Source organism: Solea solea, chromosome 17 (assembly GCF_958295425.1).
Source record: "Solea solea chromosome 17, fSolSol10.1, whole genome shotgun sequence".
Lineage (NCBI taxonomy): Eukaryota > Metazoa > Chordata > Actinopteri > Pleuronectiformes > Soleidae > Solea > Solea solea.
Genome location: NC_081150.1, coordinates 8,718,181 through 8,744,017, shown reverse-complemented (window position 1 = coordinate 8,744,017; position 25,837 = coordinate 8,718,181). Strand labels below are relative to the sequence as shown.

The 25,837-nt window shown below is 39.5% G+C and overlaps 1 protein-coding gene and 1 long non-coding RNA gene across 2 annotated transcripts in view; one reads left to right on the top strand and one right to left on the bottom strand.

Annotated features, from left to right (window-relative positions):
* Nucleotides 1-13,417, bottom strand: part of LOC131443346 (uncharacterized) — a 35,051-nt gene extending 21,634 nt beyond the window's left edge. The window contains exon 1 of the long non-coding RNA XR_009233603.1: nucleotides 13,299-13,417. This is a non-coding gene — a long non-coding RNA (uncharacterized LOC131443346). The remainder of the gene's footprint in view (nucleotides 1-13,298) is intronic.
* Nucleotides 13,418-14,402: 985 nt separating this feature from the next.
* LOC131443344 (A-kinase anchor protein 7-like) overlaps nucleotides 14,403-25,837 on the top strand; it is a 32,887-nt gene continuing 21,452 nt past the window's right edge. The window contains exons 1-9 of the mRNA XM_058612878.1: nucleotides 14,403-14,481; nucleotides 14,581-14,776; nucleotides 16,023-16,169; nucleotides 16,378-16,535; nucleotides 16,774-16,910; nucleotides 17,728-17,888; nucleotides 19,307-19,419; nucleotides 20,404-20,450; nucleotides 20,783-20,883. Coding sequence (XP_058468861.1) covers nucleotides 14,611-14,776; nucleotides 16,023-16,169; nucleotides 16,378-16,535; nucleotides 16,774-16,910; nucleotides 17,728-17,888; nucleotides 19,307-19,419; nucleotides 20,404-20,450; nucleotides 20,783-20,883 — 1,030 coding nt within the window. The 5' untranslated portion in view covers nucleotides 14,403-14,481; nucleotides 14,581-14,610. The remainder of the gene's footprint in view (nucleotides 14,482-14,580; nucleotides 14,777-16,022; nucleotides 16,170-16,377; nucleotides 16,536-16,773; nucleotides 16,911-17,727; nucleotides 17,889-19,306; nucleotides 19,420-20,403; nucleotides 20,451-20,782; nucleotides 20,884-25,837) is intronic.

Below are 25,837 nucleotides of genomic sequence, written 5' to 3'. Positions count from 1 at the left end.
CTAAAGGAGGCTCTCTGTAGAGTTAAAGATGAAAAAGTGAACTACATACTAGAAAGGAGGATGTTTTTTTGTTTGTGTAGTATTAGCTCCTGCTTCAAAATGCAAAATGCACTCTCAGGCTGGTTTGCCCATTAAGTGGCTGCAGATGCAGCAAAGTATGTTTAAAAGGCTGGTCTGCTGACATTATGGTCTCACTTTCAGTCTTGTATAAAGTACCTTAAAGGGATACTTGAGTAAAGGTACAAAGTATCTTACCAGAAAATGACTTTGGTAGAAGTTGAAATCCCTTTTTTTATAATATTACTTAAGTAAAAGTCTTAAAGTATATTTACTGCACTTAAGCATCGAAATGTATTTTCTGGAAGGTTGTGGGTTTGATTTCTGGCTCTGCTCATCTATATGTGTCCTTGAGCAAGACACTTAATCCCACGTTGAAGCATGTGAATGGGTGAATGGCAAAACTGTCGTGTGAAGCAGCTCATCAAGATTAATAACAGAGATAATTAGAGGCAATGTATAGTGGAGTAAAAGGTACGCTACAGAATTACAGATACATGAATTTTGTACTTAAGTACATTAATTACAACACTGCTAACTTGTGCCATGCCTCCACTGACATTGCATACATGTTACTTTAAAAATGTTTTTATTCATCTATATATGAAACAATTTGCAATCGTCTGAACAGAATGTGCAGATGCAGAGATTTCCAGATCGGTACACCAGAAAGACTTTTTCCTTCCTCCTCACCAAGAAAAGAAAGCACAGGCAAGAGTTTGATATCTGCATGAATCCATTTTTGTCTCCCTGATGTTTACATTTAGTCACCAGCTTTTGCATGCAGCCCTATTCCACAGATGCACAAGGCACAGCATGTTTTTTTTTTTTGTTTTTTTTTCCACACTGGCTTTTTTCGCTGCATGTTTGAAGCAGCTTTGCCTGTTGCGCTGCATCTCTGTGTGATCGTCCCCTTAGAAGAATAACTGATGTATGCACTGGCACAGCAAAAGCAGGTGGGTGTAAGCCGCCGTGGTGTATGGCTTACATTAAACAAGAGTCATTTTATGATCTTTTGATTAACGTGAAAAGAAAGAAATGATAACAGCGATAAAGAACTCATCTTTAACGGTAACATTTTGACTCCGCTGTCAGCCGTGTCATTTTACAAACTCTACAATTCTCATGGTTGCAATTGTGTTATTTACAAAATGGGAGAGGGGTGCATTGTGTTTTAATTACAACGAGCACGCTTGCAGTCAGCTCTGTGGTACTGTTCACTTCACTCGTTTCAATTTCATCATGAAATTAAAATGAAATTGGGACAAAATCATGACTATATTACAGCTTTAATGGATTTTAAACGTGTAGTGTAGTGAGTTTATAAATGTGGCATTAAAATCTCTGTGAGTTTGCAGGGAGTTGGTCATTAAATGACATTCTACTTAACAAGATATTTTAATTAAAATCATTGTAAAAAAAATTGTAGAAGAGATTAAAAATGAACCTCAGATCAAGTTACTTTATAATTGCTTCATAAACCAGAGTGAGTAGATAACACAACTAAAATGTACACCATATAAACGCATCATCATTACATACGGTCATTACTTTTTTGTTAAATAACTGTTGTTGTTGCACATTAATATTACATTTCTATATTTGACCCACCACAGACTCATAACAGAGGGGGGAATAAGACCATATGGTGTGGTTATGTGTTAGGACTGTTACTGATGACATGCTGGGGAGTATCCTTGTACTGACCAGGACATGCTGGCAGAATTATAACTCATATGACCTGGAAGAGACTGCTGCAGCTCCCCTGTGTAGTGATTCTCTATAGTTATACATCAAGTGCACGCTTTAACTTTCAGCCCAGAACTCTGAGGTGAATGTTTTTTTTTCTTTTTTTAAATCCATGAATATAATGTCTCACTTTGGAGCATATTTTGCCAGAGATTATTTCAATAAGCAATTCTGATAAACAACAACACTCTCACTGAAACTAAGTTGTCGATGCAAAGGAGACTGCAATGTCAACTGTGCAGGGTGTGACCACGATCTCTCTCCATTAGGCGGAAACACGAAACGGAAGATCAACGTCCTTTGTTGTGAATTTCCATTAAAAGTATCAACATGTAAATGTTATTCAATTTCATCACCAAGATAATTTAATGGGGTGTGGGCAGTTAATCTTTGAATAATTGACAAAACAAAAATACGACACACACACACACACCTGCCTTTAGATTCCCGGCAGTAAGAGCAATGAATAATGGATCTTAGTTCTCTCTGTTGCCTGAGGGAAAAGCTTTTAAACATAATTTGTTGCTTTAATTTATTTACACAACCTGGCTACACTTGCCCCTGGGCTAGGTGCATTACATACAACCTGAACCACACCTAAGGGGGTGGAGCATGGGTTTGAGACAATCACACATACACACACAAAAACAACCCCACATGATTCACACACACACACACACACACATACATGGGCAATGCATGTACATACACAATGAATTACATACAGTGTGTCTGTATGTGTAAATTATTTAAATAATTTCTCCCACTCACAAACACACAGTGTCAGTGTAGAAGCACAGATGTCCTTATTAGTCTGCTGAGTGGATGTTTACTGTTAACCTTGATGGATTTCGTTTAAATCAACACACACACTCACCACACTCAAGTACACAACAATGTGACACGTTAAAATTCAATTTAAAATATTTCTAGTAAGTATGTTTGTATTTGAAATGAAATAAGTTGGTTTTAATAGCCTTTAATAGCCATTATATAAGTTCTTTAGGCAAGGGCCTTGTATTATGGAGTCCACCATCTTGTAAATGGTAAATAGTTTGTATTTATTTAGCACTTTTCTAGTTTTCGTGACCACTCAAATTTGCTTTGTCATTCACTCAGTGACTTACACTTTCATACAGCACTTCCATGTGCAGTGCATCTCTCTCTCACTCATCTTTCATCCCCATTTACACGCTGCCATCAGGAAAAAATGTGATGGTTAAGCGTCTTGCTCAAGTAAACTAGTGGAGCCGGAAATCGAACCCATGACCTTTGAGTTGAAAGACGACTCACTCTAGCGCCGCCCCCGTGCTGCAATGTTTCTATCGCAACCAAAATGGACAAACCAGAGCCAGAGTGTTTGACATTTTGCATTGAAAGCCTTATTATGCAAATAAAGATGAATAACTCCTCCCCATAAACCCAATGCATAGACCAATCGATGAAGAAGCAGAAGAAGAAAATGGCAGAGAGAGAGTGGAGAGTGTTTACATCCTTTCTGGTTTGCAAAGGCCACCGTGGATAACCGACACACTCGAAAAACAGAGGGGGTGAGTGTATGTGATGTCACTGATTCTTACACAATGGCCCTTTAAAAAAAAAGAAATATGTACATCATCGACATCTGACGATTAGAGCTTATTCACTCTAATGCCCATTATTCACAGGAGCTTATTGTAGAAGACTTGGACGCACAATTCCAAAAACAGTTCTCTATAGTGACACATGTGGCACTGAGTAAACTGGAGCCTCATCAATTTGTTTGTGTTTCCTGGCGCTCACAACAGCTGCAAGTTAGAATTGTGTGCTCCATCAGAAAGAAGACACTGCAATAATTTACTCATGGACAAGATGTACAGATGATTAGGTAACTAAAGCAACACAGCACTTGTTACTTTCTTGTACGGCTCCCTTTGGGCTGCACTTGAGAAAATGTTCTTTTGCTCTTTTTTTGCTTTTGCTGGGTTTCCTTTTGTTGTACTGGGAGTCGGCGTTTGTTGATATTAGCTTAGACTTTATTCATATGTGAACTACAACTCGCCCACAACCTTCCTACGCATTGCTTCAGTGACAGTGCAGGGAAGTCAGCCACTAATGTTTACCTGTGCCATGCAGGAGCGCGTATAACATCACATCTTTTAGACTTTTGGGGTCTACAGACAATTAAAAGCAATAGAGGAGGTTGGGGACAGTCAAACTTTCTACCAAACTTTTTAACTCGCTTTGTGATCTGTTCTTCTAGTGGCATTTAAAATGATTAATGCATGTGTAATGTTTTATTCAGCCTCTAAAAGAATAAATGTTTTACAGGGACAATACAAAAATACAAGTCGTTAAATGAAACCACGGTAAAGTAATAATGTTGCAAGACAGGATTGGCATCTGCAAGGAGGAACAAAAACTCTGCTGCACTAATGATCCAAACATCATGGAACGTTCTCCCTTCTCTCCTACTTAGTTCTTAACCTCTACCCCATGCTGACAAGTTCAGACATCAGCAGCTGGTGATTGCTGGTTTGGTTGCCAAGTCCAAACTGTTGTCACAGCTTTGCAACATGTGGCAAAGGATGCGAGTGTTTGTGCGTGAGAGAGAGAGAGAGAGAGAGAGAGTGGTAGATTAATCACTGAAATCCGAACAACCTATTCAACACCTAACAACATAACTGTCAAGCCTCAGCACATGTTGCTTTGTGATATATTATTCATTTTTTTTCATCCGCCTCACACTCATAAAATTAAAATTTTATGCACCAAATAAACCATGCACACAGGACTCCATCTCTCATTGATGCTTCGATTTACAGCAACCTTTTTAATGTCTGATGTCTTCCACCCCGGTCATCTCATAAATCCTAAACAGATTTCAGGATCAGCAGTGCCACCAGCCTTTGATCACACTCGCCCCATGATGAGTTTCATGTTGCCAGAAGTCTCGAGTGTGTTTACAGACGGTGTTTACAGCACTCTGCTTGGTTGCCTCTGATCCCGCTGAGTTCGTATTCACAATAAGCTGTTTACTGTACATCCATCTTCATATGCCCATCATTAATAATTCCTGGGATGGCAACATTTCACAGCAGACACCACTAAGCACAAAAGCCAACATTTGACTGTATGATGAGTTTGCAGGAGCTGGCACGCTGGCCAGCGTTACAATAGCACTCTGCTGCTACTCTATCACTGTCCTGGCAGGACATTCATGAGCTTTTCAAGACTGGAAATGGACTCGCCCAGGTTACCACACCTCACGGAAACAGCATGAGGCAGCAGGGAAAGAGCAGTGTTATATGTAACCACTGACCGGAATTCTTGGAATCAAGGTTTAATTTGAAACGTTAAAGCTCTAGTGCAGAACCTCAATCTCCTCCTGTGGATTTCTGAGCAGTTACCAAAACAGTCGACTGCCTCTGTGACCCTGTGGTGATTGACCTATTTTTCCTCTCCTCCGCCCTTAACCCACTCTCACACATAAACACACTTAAAGTGAAAGAGACTCAAGAGAGAATCTCAGCGACAATCAATGTATGTTTCTATTGTACTTCGCTAGGTTTTGTGTTTCATATCTGCCATTTATTGTGGCATTGCTTGCCAAGACTGCATCCAGGAAACCTAATTGGAGCTGTGTGGTGAAGGGAACAGCAGCAGTTATGAGTGGCACACGCAGACACAAAGTCAGGCGGCTGTGCAGGGAGCAAGGTTATTATAGTTAACGAAAACTAAAATTGAAAAATGTGGTGTTTTTTGTGATAGTGCTGCTGTATGAAGTTTTTTTTTTTTTGGTCCCCATGATGCCCGTCGTTTTGAAAAGTATGAGGCAGTAATGGTTTCAATATAACACACATTTATTTATATTTAAATGTTACGCACTGCAGCTTTAACGTAATTGTGAAAGCAGATATTGTCATTCATGCAATATCTGCAGAGGTTGTGATGTCAAAGGCTGTAAGTCGTTCATTTTTTTTGTGCAATCTGTCTTCAACGATATTAGAACAAATGACTATTTTAGGAAAAATATATTGTTTGAGGTGACATCGGAGGATCTGTTTGCTAAATATGTAGATTCATAGCAGGAAACACCAGAGGCAAGCAGCACTGGCTCTGTGATGACAAGACTCTATGATAGTATTGCATCTAACCAAAAGGGCACAGGCAGTAAACGCATACTTCTGTCACAACCTCTTACTCTTATAACATTTTGGTTTTAGTGCCGAGTGAATAAAATGTGTTGATTAGTGCGTTTGGTTTGCGATGTTTCTTTCAGCAAAGCCGTGGCTTGCTGTCAAGCTCCTGCTGTTTATTTACTGTACAGATATGAGATTTGCAACTCTCTTTTCATCTACGTAACTCTCTGCATGAAACCACATAATGTTTCTCAAAAAAATGTCAAACTATTTTCTGTAAAGGGACACAGCGGTGCACGGGGAAGCTGATGGTGAAGGGTTGAAGTGAGGTAAAACAGGGAATAGTATTTTAACGGTTGGGCAGAACTTCTCCTAATGTGACCATCCATGTGCATACGGGGGTGTATATTTTCAAGACAACCGTATTATTGTCTCGGTATAAAAGTAAAATACAACACAACTACGGAATGTGATTAATCCACTAATATATATCTAGCAGAGAAAAGCACTGCAGACAATGCTGCACATGCACTGAACGGAAAAGCAATGCATCGTCGTCTTCTCTCTTCATTCCAACTGGCCCCTGTGAAAGCTCTGATTTAAACTACTTCATCCATCCCTGTAGTGACGCATGTTATTTTAATTAGAAAGGATTGGCTATGCTTTAGTGCTATCATATCACCAGCATCTTTGATGTAAATTATAATTTTCCAGCCAGCAATCCTCGCGCTATATCAATACTTCAGAGATCCATTTTAATCTTCTCACAGATGAATTTGGCACAGTGGTGCAATCTGTTAAAAAGCTCAACACAGCCCTCTGCAGCCTTGGCACAACACTGTATCCTCCATTTCCCAGAAATGGAATAATAAGGCACATTATTAGGCATTATACTCACTGACAAATATCAGTCTGACTTCATATACTGGTCCTGCTGCCCAGTGTTTGTCAGTGAAGTGAGGGGGGGATATTAAATTTGCTGGTTGAGGTTTGTCAACAGGAGAGCACTCCTCTGTCATTGCGGCACTGAAAGGTAATCTGCTTCTCCATGCTGTCATGATCAAAGGAATTACACTCCCATGACAATCACATGCAACAACCCACACAGGCGACAATGAGGCGCACCGATAAACATATGCGAGAAGACACTGTGCGAGGTTACAACACATAAATGCTGTGCATACTTTGTGCAAGCTGGGTTCACATGGACTTTACAGCACAAAAGCACTGGGACTCACATTCACACACACACACACACACACACAAGCTAAATCTCAGTGTCGCTCCGTCTTCTGTTTTCTATAAGAAGCTTGACTCCTGCTGTGAAGACAGCAGAGGGAGAATGGACACATACACACACACAGCTACTCAAAGCATTTCTGAACACAGTTATTATATTTTGCATTTTAACATTTGTGATGTTTTGTAACAACAACCACTGAACATCGCAGGGTGAGATGAAGTGGCAGCTCAAAGACTTGTAACCCCTAATTTCTTTTACATGAAATTAATGGAAGATGTGACTCAATCCGTGGCCCTCGCTTGCTTTCAGAATGTGCTCATCTGATGTCTACCAGTGCTGGAGGTTTGGCAGCAGGGGAATTTTATCCACCAGAGTCATTTGAATGATTTGCAGGCAGCAGCTGAGCCACGATCGAACAGTGTGCTGTATCTTTAGTTCTTGTTTCTAACCTGCACATACACACAGATGATTGCTGTAAAGTGCATCGTACCACTGTTAATGTTTCTTGTGCTGCTGCAGGTTTGCAGTCTCCACCATCCACTGAACCAAACCTCCACTGCCTCCCTCGCAAGGGAATCAAACCAACTCCCCTTTGATGCTTTAGTCACCCCGCCTGGACTGCTGCAACATCCCTCCTGGCTCAACTCCCAAAGCACTCTTTAGCTCTTACATCCAGCACCCCACCCACCCATGCACCCACCCAACCTATCCCCACACACTCACACACGCACAGTCCCACACCCCCACGCATCCCGCAGTCCCACCACTGGCTCCACAAGGCTGTTTGTGTCGAATACAAAACTGCGGCGCACATACCTCCAGGCCACAGTCTTGTTGTGCCTATGATCTGCATTCTCTTGTTACCTGCCACTTAGATTTCCTCGCCCTGCGGCAGTCTGCTTATTCCCCTTCCTCCCACACCCTCCTTTCCAAAGCTGAAACGACTTCAGTCAGATACGTCAATCCTCATTTTTCATCCAAACACCCCCCAAAAAAACTTATTTCACGTCCCCTCTGACTAACATCCACTGCCTGCTCTGTAAATGCTGTAAATTGGGAGAGGGGACTATTTACAGGCTGTGTTTTTTTTGCAAAAAAACAAAAACAAAAGAGAAAAAATAGCACTGACATTTAAGATTGAAGTGATGTAGCTGTACATCTTAAAGAATTTTTCATTCTGCTTCGTTGACTTCAATAGGAGAACTGAAACTTTTGCAGGGTGAGCGAGCACCAAAGGGTAGAGCCTGAGAGAGAGAGAGAGAGAGAGAGAGAGAGAGAGAGAGAGAGAGAGAGAGAGGGGTTGGGGGATAATGAGGAAGGGCAACACTGAGACAGTGAAGAAAGACATTGAGCAAGATAAATAGCCAGAACCGTACAGACTGAACAGCTTGTGCTCTGAGTTGTTTCTTCCAACTTTGCTGCACAAGTCTTTCATACAGTATAAAAGCAAGTGATGGACAAAAACAGATACATTCTGTTTGCATTGCCTATCAGGTTATTGTTTTTTAAAACCTACAAAAGTAAATAAAGGCTACAGTATATTGAGTTTTTTTTAAATTGTGGATGGAAAAAAAAACTCATGTAAGATGAATTACGAGAGCAAAACAATGTCAACGGGGTTAAAATGTTTGATTAAAATCGTATTTCTTCTTTTGTAAAAAGCCATAGAGCACAATTAAAATTAAACGTTACATAACACAAAGCAGAAAACTTGAATCAATAAAAACCTCGGTGTTTTAAGGTGAGCTAGCAGCAAAGCTCAGAGAGAAAAGAACTCTGTATGTTCCATTAGTTTGGTTTATGACCTAATACATCCGTGAATTACGTTACAATTAGCACAGGCTGTGGCTACACGTGTTTACGCGCAGCATGCTGACATGTTAAATTCACATTTAATAATAATAACTGCAATAGTATTTGCAAAATTCCCACACAGAGGTGGACGGGAGGGTAGTGGTCTGTAATGAGAGAGAGGGGGAGTGTCAGTCTGAGATACATAGATCTAACATGATTAAAAAGTATTGCTGTATTGTTCATTACTCGGTGAATTGACAACAACAGAAACCCCAACTGCAGGAAAATGAGAATGCGCATGTTCCTTAACGCAGTTAGTTAAGGGGGGGGGGGGGGGGGGGGGTGCGGAGGGGTCGGCGGCTCTATTTAATCAAAAAAAGTGTCACATTAATTCAGACAAATTTAAGCAATCTAGTTTTCTAATAAAGCTGTCATATTTGCATCCTGTGACTTACATTCACCATCGTTTTAGATTAATTCCCGTCACAACCTTTTGATTTATGAATGCATAATAACTGAGGGCAATGTCTGTGACTGTGAGCGAGTGTGTGTGTGAGTGTGTACAAAGCCTTGACTTTTAATCTAACATGTTGCTTCTGCCAAGACGAGAGAAAGTCTAATTTTGCTATAATTGAGGGTGTTAAAAAGGAGAGATCAGAAAGCCGGTTATGAAGGAAAACGAGTTGCTTCACAGGTTACATGTTTTAAAGCAGCTTGAGTCTCATTTTATCGTATATTACGGTCGTACATATCTGAGGATTCAATGCATTTATATAGTTGTTTCATTGTGTACTGTGTGCATTTCACAATGTTAATATGGAATGGCCTTGTTTGTGGAAAGGTCGACGTCTGCTCTACTCAGTACTGAAATATTAAGAGGATTTATGTCTGTTAACTGTTGATTACTGCTGTTTTGTTTTTTTTGTGGCAAGGGAAGTTCAGGGCAGAGAATAATGTAAAATGTTACCCCCACCCCCCCCTAAAAAAAACATTGTGGATTATCCTTGCTGCAGAGTTTTTGTCCGTTTCCATTCCATGTGTTTTCCTTTAAATTAAATGCACATAAGAATGTCTCCACCATAGGAACTAGTATGTTTCAGGTATGTTAATTTGTCAATTTGAACTTAATTTTCTTTTCCACACTCTGAAGACACATTATTAGACTCCATGTCAGATAAATTGGTAGCCACAGCACTATATAACACAAAATATGTGTAAATCAAGATTTCTTGGTTTTGTTTTACTTTATTTGGTCAGATATTTGATGTCAGCCTTTGTTATCCACCTTTATTTTGCTGCTGGGTGCTTTTATTGTGGGATCCTTTTTTTGTTTTATTGATGCTTGATAATAACAGACATGTTTGATATAATTAGGAGTCACAAACTGCACCAGAAGGTACAAATGAGACATCTGTTTGCTTTAGATTCTGGCACCATCCTAAAATCTGCTGATGCACTCCAGACATGGCATGATCTAAAAGTTAGGCTGAAGGCCAAACCGGCTCTTACACTTCTCTGTTAAGATTCCTGCATTCCCTCAATCAAACAGATGGACTCCTGATACTCAATTACCATCTTCTGGCCAGAGTTTGTCACAGCTTGTAAAAACAGTGGGGACTGCTGCAGGCTTTGCGGGCATGTATGACTGAGTAGCATTGTTAAATTAATTCAAAGACGAATGATAAAATCAAAGTTGTGCTCATTGTAAATTAAGCATCACTCCCTCTTTTCAAAATCAAAAAAATGTTTGTGTTTTGTACCAAAATGCCACAGGAGACGGTTGAAAGGCTGAATCTAACATCAAAAGCCAATGTGAAGACACTGAAGACGTCTGTCTCAAGCAGACTTTGCATGTTGTTATGTAGACAGTGCTACACAATGAGAGCTGCACAAAAATGTCTTTTGTTACATCATCATACATGGGTGAGACTAAGGAGAACCCCCCCGGAGCCGTCTCACTCCCTGCAGAAAGTCTGACACGGGAGAGAAAAACCCTTCACACACTGTCAGTGTCTGCCAAAGACTCTCAAAAAAGAGACTCCAACACCTGCAGACAAACCAGTGGATGACTTTCTCTCTGAGCTGTTCATTTTCCCCTCAGCTGCCACACTATGTCATCTACAATGCTGAGTGCTACAGAGAACATAAAACTTCTCCTCACCCAAATGTGAAATTAACTGCCTTACAAGTATTTCTGTCGCTCAGTAAGCACTGAAGTATTCTCATCTATGAAAAACAATTTAATAAATGTGTTAAATGATACAGTAAAATGATATAATAACAGTGTGATTACTAGTTTTGGCTCTAGCCTTGGTGCACCTCTTTTTTTTGAGTATAGTGTGTGCAAATAACAGCTGGGGTTTTGGGTTTCAGAGATTTGTGATGTGCTTCTTTTGAACAGCAGCAAAGCATTTAGTGAGCGTGGCATAGATTGGATTTTCTTCAAATTCCTATGGAGCTCTTCAAATAAATGTACACTCCCAGAAAGGAACAGGTTCAATTGTTCAAATGTAACAGTAAAAAAAAATGTGCAGTGCTGCTCCCTGCTGGTTTTACTGTACATGTGAGATTGTCGTGCTCTGCCAGTCTATCTCTGTGTCTCTGAAACGTGATGCCACGTTTCTGCTGTGACACACTATATGAGAGATGGTGACACAGCTTTGCACTAATTAGCAAGGTCAAAAGAACCATAATTAGAAAAAAGCGTGATAATTTGACAGGAAACAGACCTAATATCATTGTGCAAGGCACATATCCCCTTGTAAATGTGATATTATGACAGTGGCCTAAACTGGGGTACAGGCTACTGTGTGTATTTTCCTATTTTGATGTTTGCATGATAGGTCTACTCTGCACACTAACGTGTACAGATCTAAATGAAACATATCACATGTACTGCTCTGGAGAACTGTTTCAGGTGGAACTGGTGAGACGTCTTCCCAGGCCAAACAACCCCTTCAAAAGCTTACATTTTCTAATAAAATTTCCAAAGTTTGATAAATAATAAGTGATTAAAAAAAAGTAAAAAGTGATTCAGGTGAACAAAAATGCATTGGTGTGCCATACAGACAGCAACTGCACACCTGCTCACAACTGCACATTGCACACTACAATTCAATGAGGAAATTAAATCATTATATAATATTGAGTAATAAAGATCACTTTTTAGTCTGATACAAGGCTAAATATTATAATTATGCATAGTATGTTAATCATCAGCATACATGTAAAGTCTCTTAAATAGAGAATAGCAATGGGTGTTATTTGCTACTGTCTGCCCTTAGTTGTAAAAGCGGCCATTATGAAATGCATCTTTGTACCAGTAAGGGCTTTTGGACATTTTACCCATTCAGACAATAATTACACAATTGCTTGTGTGCCTCTTTTTGTACACTACATTACATGGAGCGTTAATTGAGCAATAAAATGTTAAATGCGTTTAAGTTTATGGAGAGGGCTCATTTAAAAGGAGCAAAAAGTAAACAAGCCTGCAAAGCACTGATAATGTGCAAAATAGCTGTTGGTGCTAGTTGCTGAGTAAGGCAATGCACCAATTCAACCAAGCTTGTTTTCAAAAAAACAGTACCTTTAGGCTGTCTATAGTAGATGTATACAATGCAGTAAGACTTTGATGCACAGTAAGACATTAAACAGTGCAGAGGTCACAGGACTACCCAACCTGTATATTGCTCTTTTCCAGTCTTGTCTAAAGTACCTAAACGGGATACTTGAGTTAATGTACAAGTATCTTACCAGAAAATTACTTTGGTAGAAGTTGGAGTAAGTAAAAGTATTAAATTATATGACATTTACTGTACTCAAGTCGGATGTAAAATGTACTCAAGTTTTACAAGTAAAAGTAAAAGTATAAAAAAAAGTGAGGAGTTAGAAATGGGCAATGATAGCTCAGTGGTAGGACAGGTTGTCTTTCAAATGAAGGGTTGTGGGTTCAATTCCTAACTTAATGTTGAAGCGTGTGATTGGGTGAATGGTATAGTGTAAAGCAGCTCATCAAGACTAGAAAAGCGTTATATAAATATAGACCATTAGCAACTCTTCTTCTGATTGTATTTGGTAGTAACGAGTAACAAAGACAGTTAGAGGAAATGTAGTGGTGTAAAAGTTGCTATAATTACTAGACATGATAGAACAGAATACAGTATATCATTATATAATTCAACCATGCCAAAAGAAATGAAAGCAACACAACACTTTACACAATTACACAATGTTTTGGAAAAGTACCATGCGCTTTTAATTTGAAAATAAAAAACCTACTTTACTCTGAAAATAAGACCGGAAGTTTGACATTGTTTACAAACAGACGCTCTTACCTGTTATGGTAGTGTGAATTAGCGCGTGTGCTCCAGTGTCATTTTCTGTCATCCGCTCCAACTTTTCCTCCGGGGAAGACTGGCGCCCGCGAGCTTTCTGCATCAACATCCGGAGACCTGGTTATCGATCATGAGTGCCCTGTTAGTTAAGCTAGTTATGGAAATAGCTAACACTTGATTAGCTCAGTAGCACAGCTGCAGCTTAGGAGTTTGATTTACTTTAACAGGAGTTGTGTTGGGCTTCTCGTCGGTAAACATAGTTGAAGATTAACATTTAGTTAGTTGTAATATGTGTATAACTAGCTATCTGTTACCTTTATTATTTTATTCGTTAGCCAAAGTTTCCCACTCGTGTCATGCTCCTCGGTCGCGTCCTGTTGAGCCTAAAGTGGACGTTTTCACAAAGTTTGAACCTACCGACAGTGTTGCCAGATTGGGCGGTTTTCCGCCCAATTGGGCTTCTTTTGTTTACGTCAGGCGGGGAAAAAATACATTGGGCGGGTGAATAAAATTTGGGCTGCTTTTGTCCACATTTGGCGGGTTTTTTAATATTGTAAAAACAGCTCTCTCTCTCTCTCTCTCAAATAAATAAATAAATAAATAGTTTAAATAAATAAATAATTGAGGTAGTTGTGGGCTATTCAATCGGCATACGGCAACGTACCGGTCCGTGACGTCAGTTCAGCACTGTAGCCGCGCTAAATATGAAGCGGGTGACCTAGCTAAGCAGCAGCATCATGCCGAAGTGGGGTAAGGGTATAAATATATTAGGCCTACACGGTTAAAAGTGCAACTTTTTACGTGCAGCTGTTATTATTACTAATCTGGGCCTGGCGCTAGGATGCCAGAGGTTCATCTTGCAATTTGTGTAGCCAATGGTTGATTTACTGCGCTCTTGTTGGTTGCATTAAACCTGTTAATCTATCATTTATGTGTGGCTATTTGATGCTATATGAAGCTCTGGATGTCTATGTGTTATGATTTTACGGGTTTACACGAGTAACTGGCAACTTCGTGGTTTGGGCTGGTTTTTATTGGATTGGGCGGGTTCTACGATGTGATTGGGCTGGAAACTGTCAATCTGATCTGGCAACACTGCCTACCGAGGATTTTTGCAGTCAGTGAAGCGTCCGTTCACAGGCCGCGTCACGTCACCACGTGTCAACCACAGCTAGGACTCAAGGTAAAGTCTTAAAGTCTAGTCAGTATAAAAGTCTGTCTGTCCTCACCCGAGTTTACAAAAATATCATAATATGACCCATTTTAGGCTCTAATCCCACAGACGTGTCTGTACCAGCTCACAGTGAGCGACATGCAGCCAGTGAGCATCTGCCATGGCAAACAGACTGTTGCCTCAGGGGGTGAAGATGATGAAGGTGCAGTTGGACATGATGAAACAGTGAAAATAATGACGAATCCAGACCAGGTGGAGGCAGTCACCAAAGGAGTCCAGTCAGGAGCAGTCTCCACTGGATCTGGTGAGTAGTTCTGGTTGGGTTTGCCAAAATTGCCACTCATGCTTTCCACAGGGACTCAGTGCCATGTCGTGCTGGGTGAAGGGTGTTTGCACATAATTTAATATCAGCATGCAAAATGGCACGTGTTACTAATTCAGGTAAATGTATGTGCTGTTTCAGTTTCTCAATCACCAAGGCAAGGAAGAGTCATGTAAAGGGTTTGCACATTTATTTCCACTTGCCTTACATCCAGGTTAAATTTCCATCCACAGCCTCTCTCAGATCAACACACAGAAATGTTCCCTTGATATTCCAGGTTGTGAATGATGATTTATAGATTTAACAGTAACATAGAAGTCAAAAAAACTTTTTACACAAAACACAGCACAGCTTACGAACACATCCACCAAGGCAAATTGCTAGATGTTTTACAGTACATCTCTACGTATCCCTCTATCATAGCTATCAACGGTCCATGGTACCCTTTATCTAATAAAATGTAGGTTTTAATAATATCAAAGGTCCACAATACCACCTTTTATAAAAATATTTACTCATAGGTTTAAGGCCAATGGTTAACTACTTTAACTGTTCACATATTACACTGTAACAAATAATCCTGCATTAATAATGTTAACTAACTCTAAACTAATACTAGGCTCCTACAATATATAAGATGCATGTACAGACTGGTAAACAACTCTCAAGTTGTAATCATGATCATAATCAAATGAACAGTGTATCAATTTGCGTGTAGCATTAACAAGTTTAACAATGATGAACTCCAGTTCCACAGTTCCACCCTAACTGGCCACAATTATGTTTTCGTCATATGATTCATTCCATTCATTCTCTGTGATGCTGTTCATTATCACTACAGATATGATAGCTAAACGAGTTGCTGCTACATTGACTCTTATACAAGTTTTCAGTGTAAGCAGTTTTACAACAACTCATTCCAAGCATGCCATGTTAGATGCAGCCTCTGTTTTACTATGTCTTTTTCAGGTAAAGCATATAGTTTCACATGAATGTTTACCTAATATTTACATATCTGTTTAAAACTATTATCTGCAAACAGATATGTACCATCATACATGCAAACTGCACTCTAGCAGCTTCCCTACCTCTCTACCACTCTATTATAACACTTGTAATATATAGATATCATTATATCATGTCAATATCATCAGTATAAGAATATAGTTTTGTTTTGTATCCAAGTTGAGACCACATCCAGGTACAGTATGTGTGTTTGCTCGTACAGGATCTAATGAGAAGACAAGAAGGAAGATGAAGAGGGAGTGGAAGAAGCTGATGAAGAAGAAGCTCAGGTCGGCCCATAGTTCGGACAATTTAATGTCAGAGCTTCCATTTGCTCTCACCAGTCCCACCACATGGAAGGAGCTGGAATGTACGTACATAATTATTATGTTCATTTTCATGTATTCCTTGAAATAAAAGGTAGGATTTCCTTGACTTGTCGATAGCTAATTGCCATTGTGTATGAATTACTGTCTAACAAAACACTGACCCTTCTGTATATCTGACAAAGTGGACAGCTGCCTGTATCATTGACTACCTGACTATGATTTGACTTTTAATCAGTGCCCATTCTCTAGTCCCCAGCCCAGAGTCTGGGTCAACCCAGAAAAAAAGAAAGAGGAAGAGAGGGGAAAGTGGAGTGCGAGTGGACAGTGAGGAGGATGGAGACAAGAAAAAGAAGAAAGAGAGTCAACGGCCCAATTACTTTGTCTCCATCCCTATTACTAACCAAAAGGTATGGAATCAATGCATTGTATACTGCACATACTTGAGTACTTGCACTGCCATTTAATTTTTTAATTGATTATGTGCTTGATTATTTCATCTCTCAGAAAAACAGATTTCAGTATTAAAGTTGATAAAGATAATACATTTATGAACACCAAGAAAGTGGATAATGACTGTTACTGCATGTGTCTGCATCTGCCTCAGTGTAACTGCTGATGATTGAAAGTTAATGTGTCCAATGACAGATAAGCTCCGCTGTGGCTGAGGTCCAAGAGGCGGTGCTTCAGCAGGAGCCCCGATTGGCTAAAGCTATGATCCCAGTCCCGACGCTCCACATCACACTGTTAGTCACCCATCTCGCCAATCAGGAGCAAATAGACCTGTGAGTGGATACACATGCTGCCACATACACAAACCATATCACAGTGTGAAAATATTATCGATTTTTCCCTCCTCTAATGCAGCCATGTAAACCCCTGTTTTCGGAAGAATGCTGCAGTAGTGACTCTTACACACATTGGTGATGGAAAGTTGGTGTTTTGCAGTGAATAATTCCAAACATGCCATGATTTCTCTCTTCCTGATAGAGAGGATGTTTTCCAGGTTCAAATTCCAGTAATGAGCCTTGAAAATAGTGCTGAAGGTGTTTTTTTCAGATGGACAGTCACTGAGGCTACAGAGGCTATGTAATACAACTCTCATCTCTACTCAAATTTCATGTCTAAGAAGGGTTTTTCTTTTGTTATTGGTGCTTTGACTGAAGCTTTGTCTGTGCTTGCTGTCCTGTTTGAATTAAGCAGACTGTTTGATTGATTGATCATATTGTGTTAAAGCAAAACGGTAGCTACAACCCACATATCTGCCACTGAAAGTGCTGTGAACGATGCTACAAAATCATCCATGTGATTTAACTCAAACTGAAATAAATGTGAACTACACCAAGTGCAAATACCAGGTACAGATTAACCTGTGCTACAGAGTGAAGCTCTTGCTGGAAATGACAAGGGCATTATTTAATGTCATTGGATGACACTGATTCTTAATCTCAATCAAGTAAAAGATTTTGTCATTAGTAATCACTAGATTTTCTTGTTATGTAATATGAGTGGGAGGGAGGGAAAGGATTAAGCTGTGAACTGGTGTGTGAGTGTGTGTAGTGTGCTCTTCTGCTCCCTCATGTCTGTATTATTTCCTTTCAGAGCGGCTACCGTGCTGGCCCGGGTCGAGCCATCATTGGCTGAGCTGCTGGGTGGGCGGGACCTAGTGCTGCCCTTCTCAGGCATCGGTCATTTCAGGAAGGAGGTGGTGTTTGTTGGGCTGGGCCCCGGACAACACAGACACACACTGGACAGCTTGGCAGGTCAGTGACAAGTGTTAAACTTTTAACTGTCCTGTCATCATCTAATGCCTTTCAGAAATGAATGTAAAGTCTATAAATTCCAAGATACATTTAGCTTATGTATAAGCTAAATGTAGCTTATACATTGGAATGGCTCTCTGACTTTGACAGTTTTGTTTTTACCCCTATTCTGTCTTTCTCTTGGAAAGATCTTAGTTCTCTGTTGGAGTTGGATATAAATTGTTGTTGTTAAATAATCAGAAACAGAGGCTGTGATTAACTTCTCGTACCAAATTGCCTGAGAGATTTGCAGTGGAAGTGGGTGTGTCTTGCCACGAAAGTATGCATTTTGTGCAGGCACTGATTAGATTTACATTCCTCCATCAAACTTTCTCTGTCCCTCATCAGACATAAGGGGCAGAGTCTCTATATTTGTCCCCATCAAACACAACTGTCTTAACCTTTGAGTGATTGAGTCTGTGCTGCAATGAGCATGAAGTGGTCCGAGAACGTATTAATAGAAACAGTTTTGCTCAAGTACTCATTTTATCGTCGATGCAAAGAAAAGAAAAAATACACCAGCAGTTTTGTATGTTAGGAGTAATTCCATTGACTGCAATTATTTGGAATCTATCCCGTGAAAAGTTTAATTTACATCAATAACCGAAACAACAATAATAATAACAAGAAAAAAGCCTGACATTATTGTCCGTTATCCAAAGCTTGCCAAAACTGTTTGACATTTTTAAACATTGAAACAATAAGCAAGACAATAAAATCTGCATGCATGTAATTGTAGATGTGGACTTGTAAAACTTGCAATTGGATGATTTGACAAAGGTTAAATGTTAACAAGGGTCCCAAATCATGCACGGTGCATATTTCTTCAAGTTTCAAAAGCGCAGGTGTTTGTTGTTGTTGGAAAAGTAAAAGGAGGGAGGAGGCATGAAGTCAGACTCTTGTCCTCCTCTCGTCTGCTCTCTCTGTCACCGTTATTGATTATCTACTAACCTTCCTCTCTCTGAGCAGCTCTTCTTCTAAAAATACCTCTATTGTTTCCCACTGAACCTCATCAGCTGGTGTGTGTGTGTGTGTCTTTGTCTGTGCGTGTCTGCCCTTGGAGGTGGGCTGTGCGTTTGTGCCCTTGTTTTTGTGCATGTGCCTTTTGTTTATGTGGTGAAATGATACTCCAGCAAAAAGCCCTTTCACCTCCTCTGACGCACGTTCACAGCCATTTGCGTCTATTGTCTGCCATTAAAGCTTTCACTAAAGTCTATAAGCAGATTTGGGATAAAGAAGCGGATGTACAGCATACTCATGATCTTGTGGGTGTGAATCCGTCTAATGTTTCTCTGTTTGGTAACATGATGTTAACATACATTAGCGTTCCTTTTTGACCATATTCATGAATGGTATCTCATTGTTTGTGTTTGTGACAGAGTTGTTGCGGAGTTGCTTTGAAGAGGAGGGTCTTTTGCAAGGAGGCAGTCGTGGGTTTGAACCCCACCTCACCATTATGAAGCTGTCAAGAGCGTCAAAACTACGATCCCAGGTGCGAACACACACACAGAAGTGCATACATAGAGTTAGTAACCTAGTATCCTAAAAGTCCAGTACATAGTTAGGAGGGGTTATCAGCAGAAAAGAAAAGACCCCCCAAAACAAACAGAACCTCGGCTCACAGATACAATCATCCATATAAGACAGTCAGTCAGGTATTACAAAACATGAGACAAACAGACGTCATTGAAGTTCTATTCTACATAAACCCTCTGGTAAAGATAGTCGAAATATCCAATCCTATATCAGACATAATACACACTTTTAACTGTAACTAGTGACCAAGACATTACATCAACTTTAAATAACCACCATTTGCTTCAGTTAAATAAAGTTGGACTGGCACGTTTAGAACAGTTTACAAAATAAAAACTAGAACAGTATATGATACATGATTTGGTTTTATACACAAGCCCACATTAGCTTGTTTACTTGTTACAAACTGACTGGAGATGGCCGCAGTGTTACTCCTCTGTCCCAAGTTCCCTTACCTCTCGCTGGCTGTTAAATGTGTCATCCAGCAGTTAAATATCAATTTATTGCTCGACCAAAAAACTACAAGTGGGAATAACTTGTCTGTCGGGTATTTTAAAATAAAATAGAGTGAATGCAATTTCCCAATTTATGATGTCAAGCTATTACAGTATATTAGGATGGATTACAAAAAGTTACAAGGGAGCAGGAAATGGTTGGATGAAATGAGGTCATGAACATATATATACAGTGTATATATATATATATATATATAATTAGGGGTGAAGGGTACAAAAAGATAAGTGGAGATGAGTTGTGGTTTTGAGGTGAGAGTCAGAGGAAGTACAGCATCTATCTTATGTTTTTGTCCCTGTTTGACACCTGATGACATCCTGTCTGGTGCCTGCTGGGCGGCATCCTTGTCATCCTTCCGTGAGTGTGTGTGTGTCTGTGCGCCCATGTGTGATTAATACATGAACTTGATTTTCTCTGTGTCTCGCAGGGTATAAAGCGTGTGGAGCCAGCCCTTTACTCCAACTATACTGACAAGTAGGTGCTTAGTTTTTCATATAACATTTTTAAAGACCACGTACACTGACGTCTTTAATAAGTAGTGGGACAATGTATATTGTTGTGTGTCAACACTGTAAGTTTGCTAACATACATAAACACAAGTCAGTATTCTGTATTTATAGTAATATAGAAATACTATCCTCATCATTTTTGACCTCAGTTTTATATAAACTACTATTACTACTACTACAAATAATAATAATGTATTTTTTTTTTAATTCTTCTTTCTGCTGGAGGCATCAACACTCTGCTTTTCTCTGTCCTAAACTTTGTTATACTAACTTTGTCACTGTCAATGCAACACTCAGGTTCTTTGGAGACCAAATGGTGGAGCGGATGGATCTTTGCTCTATGTTGAAAAAGAAGCAACAAGAGGGCTATTACCACACTGAGACTTCACTACAACTTGGTGAGTACGCACTTACAGTATTGTGCCACTAGGGGGAGCTGTCTACTCACCTGATAATGAGTGTCTCTGTGGCAGTGGAGCAACATTTTCTTGCAGCAGCTTATGTTTGGAATAATGACACATTATTGTGAACTGATTCCATTCCATTTGTGTTTTTTAGCATTTTTGTTTGTCAAAGCTACATGGATTTGCATATGGCATTCACATTGTTGTTAATGTGTTGGTCCGCTTGTGTACAGGTGGTATTTTTTTTTATACCACTTAAAAAAGATTGAAGCAATTGGTTTATGACCTGCTGGTCATATTTGTAGTTAGTTTATGTAATGCACTCACACTTAATGTGCTCTGCAGAAGTGAAAAGAGAGTCAAACAGGCCTGATCAAGCACTCTGGGGGTACTTGAGAGCTCATTTCCATTTTACCACCATGCCAGTTCTTTCTAATGTTGGCACTGTGCAGAAAAGGCAGCTTTAATGGCTGCTGAATTAATGAGTGCTGAGACATTGGTGGAATTAAATGGTCAGTGTATGAAGATACAATCCATGTTGTTCATGGAGTACATTTCCTGGTATGGAGCATATGAGTGTGGAGGGAATTTTGTTTGTTTTCGTTACAATGAGAAAAGAACATAGTTAATTTATTCTATCTGTCTATTCAGGGTTACACACACTTGTTGTCTTGGTCTGAAGTTTGGTTTAAAATGGGAAATGGAGAAATCAGTATGTTGCAGAATTAAATCTGCGGATTTCTATATTGTGTCTGAGCTGCTTTGTTTGTTGAAGACTCAGGGCAGGCTAGTCTGTAGCCAGACAGGCAACATATTTGTGCTCCTGTTGTCAGGCTAATGCTAAACTTTATAACAGAATGCTAGGAGCTAAGAGGGAATTTGATTCCGTGGAGGAATAAAAGTCTTTTGAGTCTTCATAATTTCATAAATGTATCCGCTTGTGTAGCCGCAGATAAAACATATCATCCTAAATCAAATTCTAGCAGACACTTTCTGTTGAACATTATCTGAACCAGTTTTGCCACCACAAAAACAGCCCACGCACAAATTAGAGACGCAACAGTTATGAAGCTTTATGGCTGCTGTGAGCCAAAATCAATTGGCAGAAATGAAATAGGATCCATGCCATCTATGTTGAAATGAATGTAATGACATTAAGTCAGCGACTGTCTCTGTACAAAAAGTCTGCCTTGAGAATGTCTTAACTAGCATGCTCTGTGGTTATATTCAAGCCGGTCTAAAGACGATGACCATTAGTCGGAATCAGTTTTATTGCCAAGTAGGTTTTAAACACACAAGGAATTTGCTTTATAAATATGAGTAAAGAAGTATCAATCAACATAGAGCGTACGGTATACACATTTGTGCAGGATATAAACATGGACAGCTGTTGCCAAAATTAGCTTAAGGTTTCCCAATAACATAAAATTATCTTAATAATCTGTAAGTGCTTTTAAAAGGGAAAATGTGTTGAAGTAAATATTCATCAAGGAATGATGACATTATTACCATGGAGTTCCACATCCATTATCCAGGGTATAATAGATGGACTGGGACTCCCCAAGTCCCACTGTCAAGTAGCTACACTAATTGCTTTGTATACATGTGCATGAGTGTGTGAGAGCTGTCAGCATGACTAAAACTGAGCTGTCACAATGTTTGTGGATGGCTGGTCTCTCTGAGAGACACAAAGAGTGACAGTGTGTTTGTGTGGGAGTTGGAGATGGGGCAGGGGGATGTTTACATCACACTTCCCATCATCATGTTGCTTGTGTTTTTTGGCAACAATATATTTAAAATGCATGAGACGCAAAAAAAAATGGGTGAATGTTATCGGTGAATGTCTATACCAAGGTGATGCAGTGTTGAGGGTTTGAACACAAAGTGGTACTATTGCTGGGTGAGTTGAGGAATTGGCTGCCACCCTCAAGCTTGTAAGAAAATGGTCATACTGTACATTAGAGCATTATGTTTCTGTTATTTGAAGCCAAAAGCTAATGATGAGCAAATGAGTAATTGCTCCTTGGGAGAGCAATTACTCCGTCAACTCTGCAGCAGTATTGTTACTGACTGAAGACAGTGATGCAGAACAACGACTCCTCTAACAATTCAACAAGTCTGACAGAGAAACCACTAATAATTGTTGAAGATACTGTGCAGCTTTATGGCACACTGTTTATTTTCATTATGTCCTGACACCTTAATTATTGCACTTACATAACATTTTAGTCATTGTCTTCATGCTGAAATGTAGAGCATGTCAGTTTGGTAGATTGTCTCCGTTACACCATCGTGTTTGATCCCGCTCCTTACATGATGTCATCCTGTCCTGCTGTGCACATTATTCCAGGGGAAGCAATGGATACTGATTAAACTAATTTGTGGTGGATTTATGCTCCTCTTCGTGTTCCTCACAAGCTAACACTGAGGTTCAGTGTGCTTCTCCTGTTTGTTTGGAAGTGGTCAATGTCTGATTGCCTGTGTATAATCCTATAATCCGTGGTACAACAGAATCCACAACAGGCCCACTGATACATGGATCAACAGAGTGAGTTGTAGGAAGCAGGCCAAAATATCACTTCACAAATGTTTCCACAAAATTGAAAAACTGTGTCCCACAGGTTTGGATTAAGCTATGATTATTCTCATTTTATACATTGTTCATATAAAAATATATGAACAATATATCTGCTTTAAAAGGTCCAATGTTTAAGAATTAGGGACCTAAAGGTGAGATGACACTGCAAATTGTAATAAAGCTTCTCAATTCTCCCATTCCCACTAAGGTAAGGAAACTACAGTGGCATGGAAGTACATTTTCTTTATTTGTGTAGTAAGCCTCTGCTTCAAAATGCAAAAAAAAAAACCACGCTCTCCGTCGTTTGTTTGTTCGTGCTACTGTGTAAACATGGCAGAGCAATGGATAAAGCAAGTTCCTTGGCTAAAGTGATTATAAAAGGCTTTGAAAACCAAAATATGTTTTATTTCAAAGTGACTATAGCATACACTGAAACAAACAAACACATATTCAATTTCTGCCACTAAACCATCCTACATGTTACACACCAGACCTTTTTAAGTTTTGTAATGTTACAGTTGAGGAACCCTTAAACTGGTTGTGAATTCACAGTGCAGCCTCTTCCTGCTTTCATGTCTTGTTTTGCCCTCTACTGTCTGGTTTGTGTGCTAAAGACAAACCGGCATGAAATATTGTGTTGGCCTGTCTAACTCCATCCAGACAGATGGATGAGAGTTTTACACACACACACACACAGTTCTCTTTCACATTCCTCAGACTGATCTGTTGGAATGCGATATTGATGAACACAGAAGAGAATGTAGGTAGATCCTCATCACTAATCTTGTCACTTCATGTGGTATTTGTTGGGAAATGAGGAGTGAGGAATACTTGAATAGGTTTCCTTTCAGTTAGCCTGAAAATATGTTTGTCAAAGAAATTGGAATAAAAATCTAAATTGTCTTGTCTCTCGAAGTACATCTTCATATTTATGTTAATTATTAGAGTAACAGCTCAGTGTGATGTGTGAAGTGAAAATAGTACTCTTATTAATACTGCAGCCTCTGCCATGACTCGTTTGTGCTCACAGTATTAAACATCACACCCACAGCTTTCCATTCAGAGACGTATGTATATTTAAAGACATCGATATAGAGAAGCCCCTAGACACAAATGCACAGCACTCAAAAACCACATGCTCATGGACAGATAATGGTGGATTGTTGCTCTGTGACCTTTTGGTATTTTGTTGAGATAAGGTCTGTTGTGCTATCTGGCTTTTTCCAATAAAATGACTCATTGGCCATGCTCATTTTCTAGTCACCAGCCACGAGCGCGTGCCAGGTGATGCAAATTGCTAATTTGCATTTAAGTGGGCTAATTCCTTTCCACAAAAACACTGAATCAGGAGCCTGCAACATCTGAAGGACCAGGGTTGGAGGGCTTTGTTGAACACTAATCAGGGATAATTAATGCCTGAAATGTGAAAAGTAGCCTCTATTTATTGAAGTAAAGTTTGTTGTTTATTTCCCCACAGAGGCCACAACTATAGAAAGACCTGCTCAGTTTTTAGTCTTAATAAACATCTAATGATAATTGTGTTATTTACAAGCATGACAGACATTTTCCTCATGACAGTGGAAATTGGATCAAAAATTAATAATACAAAAAAATGATTCAGTTATTATAAAACACTTATTTGTGTCGTTTGACTCAACCACTCGTTGACATAATCCAGATTTTATGGCAGCTGCGACTGTTTTGTTCTACATTTTAAGGTGGGGACGTAAAAAATGGGTAAAAACAAACCCTTTGAACATTTAGTGTTTTGAATACCAGCTGTTCTCGCTTTCTCTATTCATGAGAACACACAGACAGAGAGACGGACATACACCTCTCTTCTAATTCTCTAGAGTGAGAGAGCATCTGAATTTCCAATTTGATGGATAGAGCATCTGAATAAGGTCTTTGTTGTAACTGAATATCCATCCCAGACCACAGATTATTGGCAAGGTTTGCATAATGACGGCACCATAGCAATCTAACAAGACTGAGGCTCAAATGGTTTCTTGATGTTATGGTTTTGCACAGAAATGGTAATCCAATCGCCAGAAAGTTATTCCTGGATACAAATTAGAAATCCTTCATTAAATGTGCTTTGCAACAAAGGATTCTCTCCCTCCAGTAGTTCTGGTGAGCCTGATGCAGATTGCCTCGTTATATCAAAAACCTGCCATTATGTTTACCATGAAATTGCAGGAAACCGTGGAACCATTTGAAAAAAAATATATAACCTAACATCAGTGTCAACAAAGTACTGGAAAATTGCTACAGAGAATGAGTACAGGTTGGAATCTAAATCAGGATTAAGTGCAGCAAACGGGCACCTGGCAATGTAGTACAAATATAATAGTGACTGAATAGATTAAT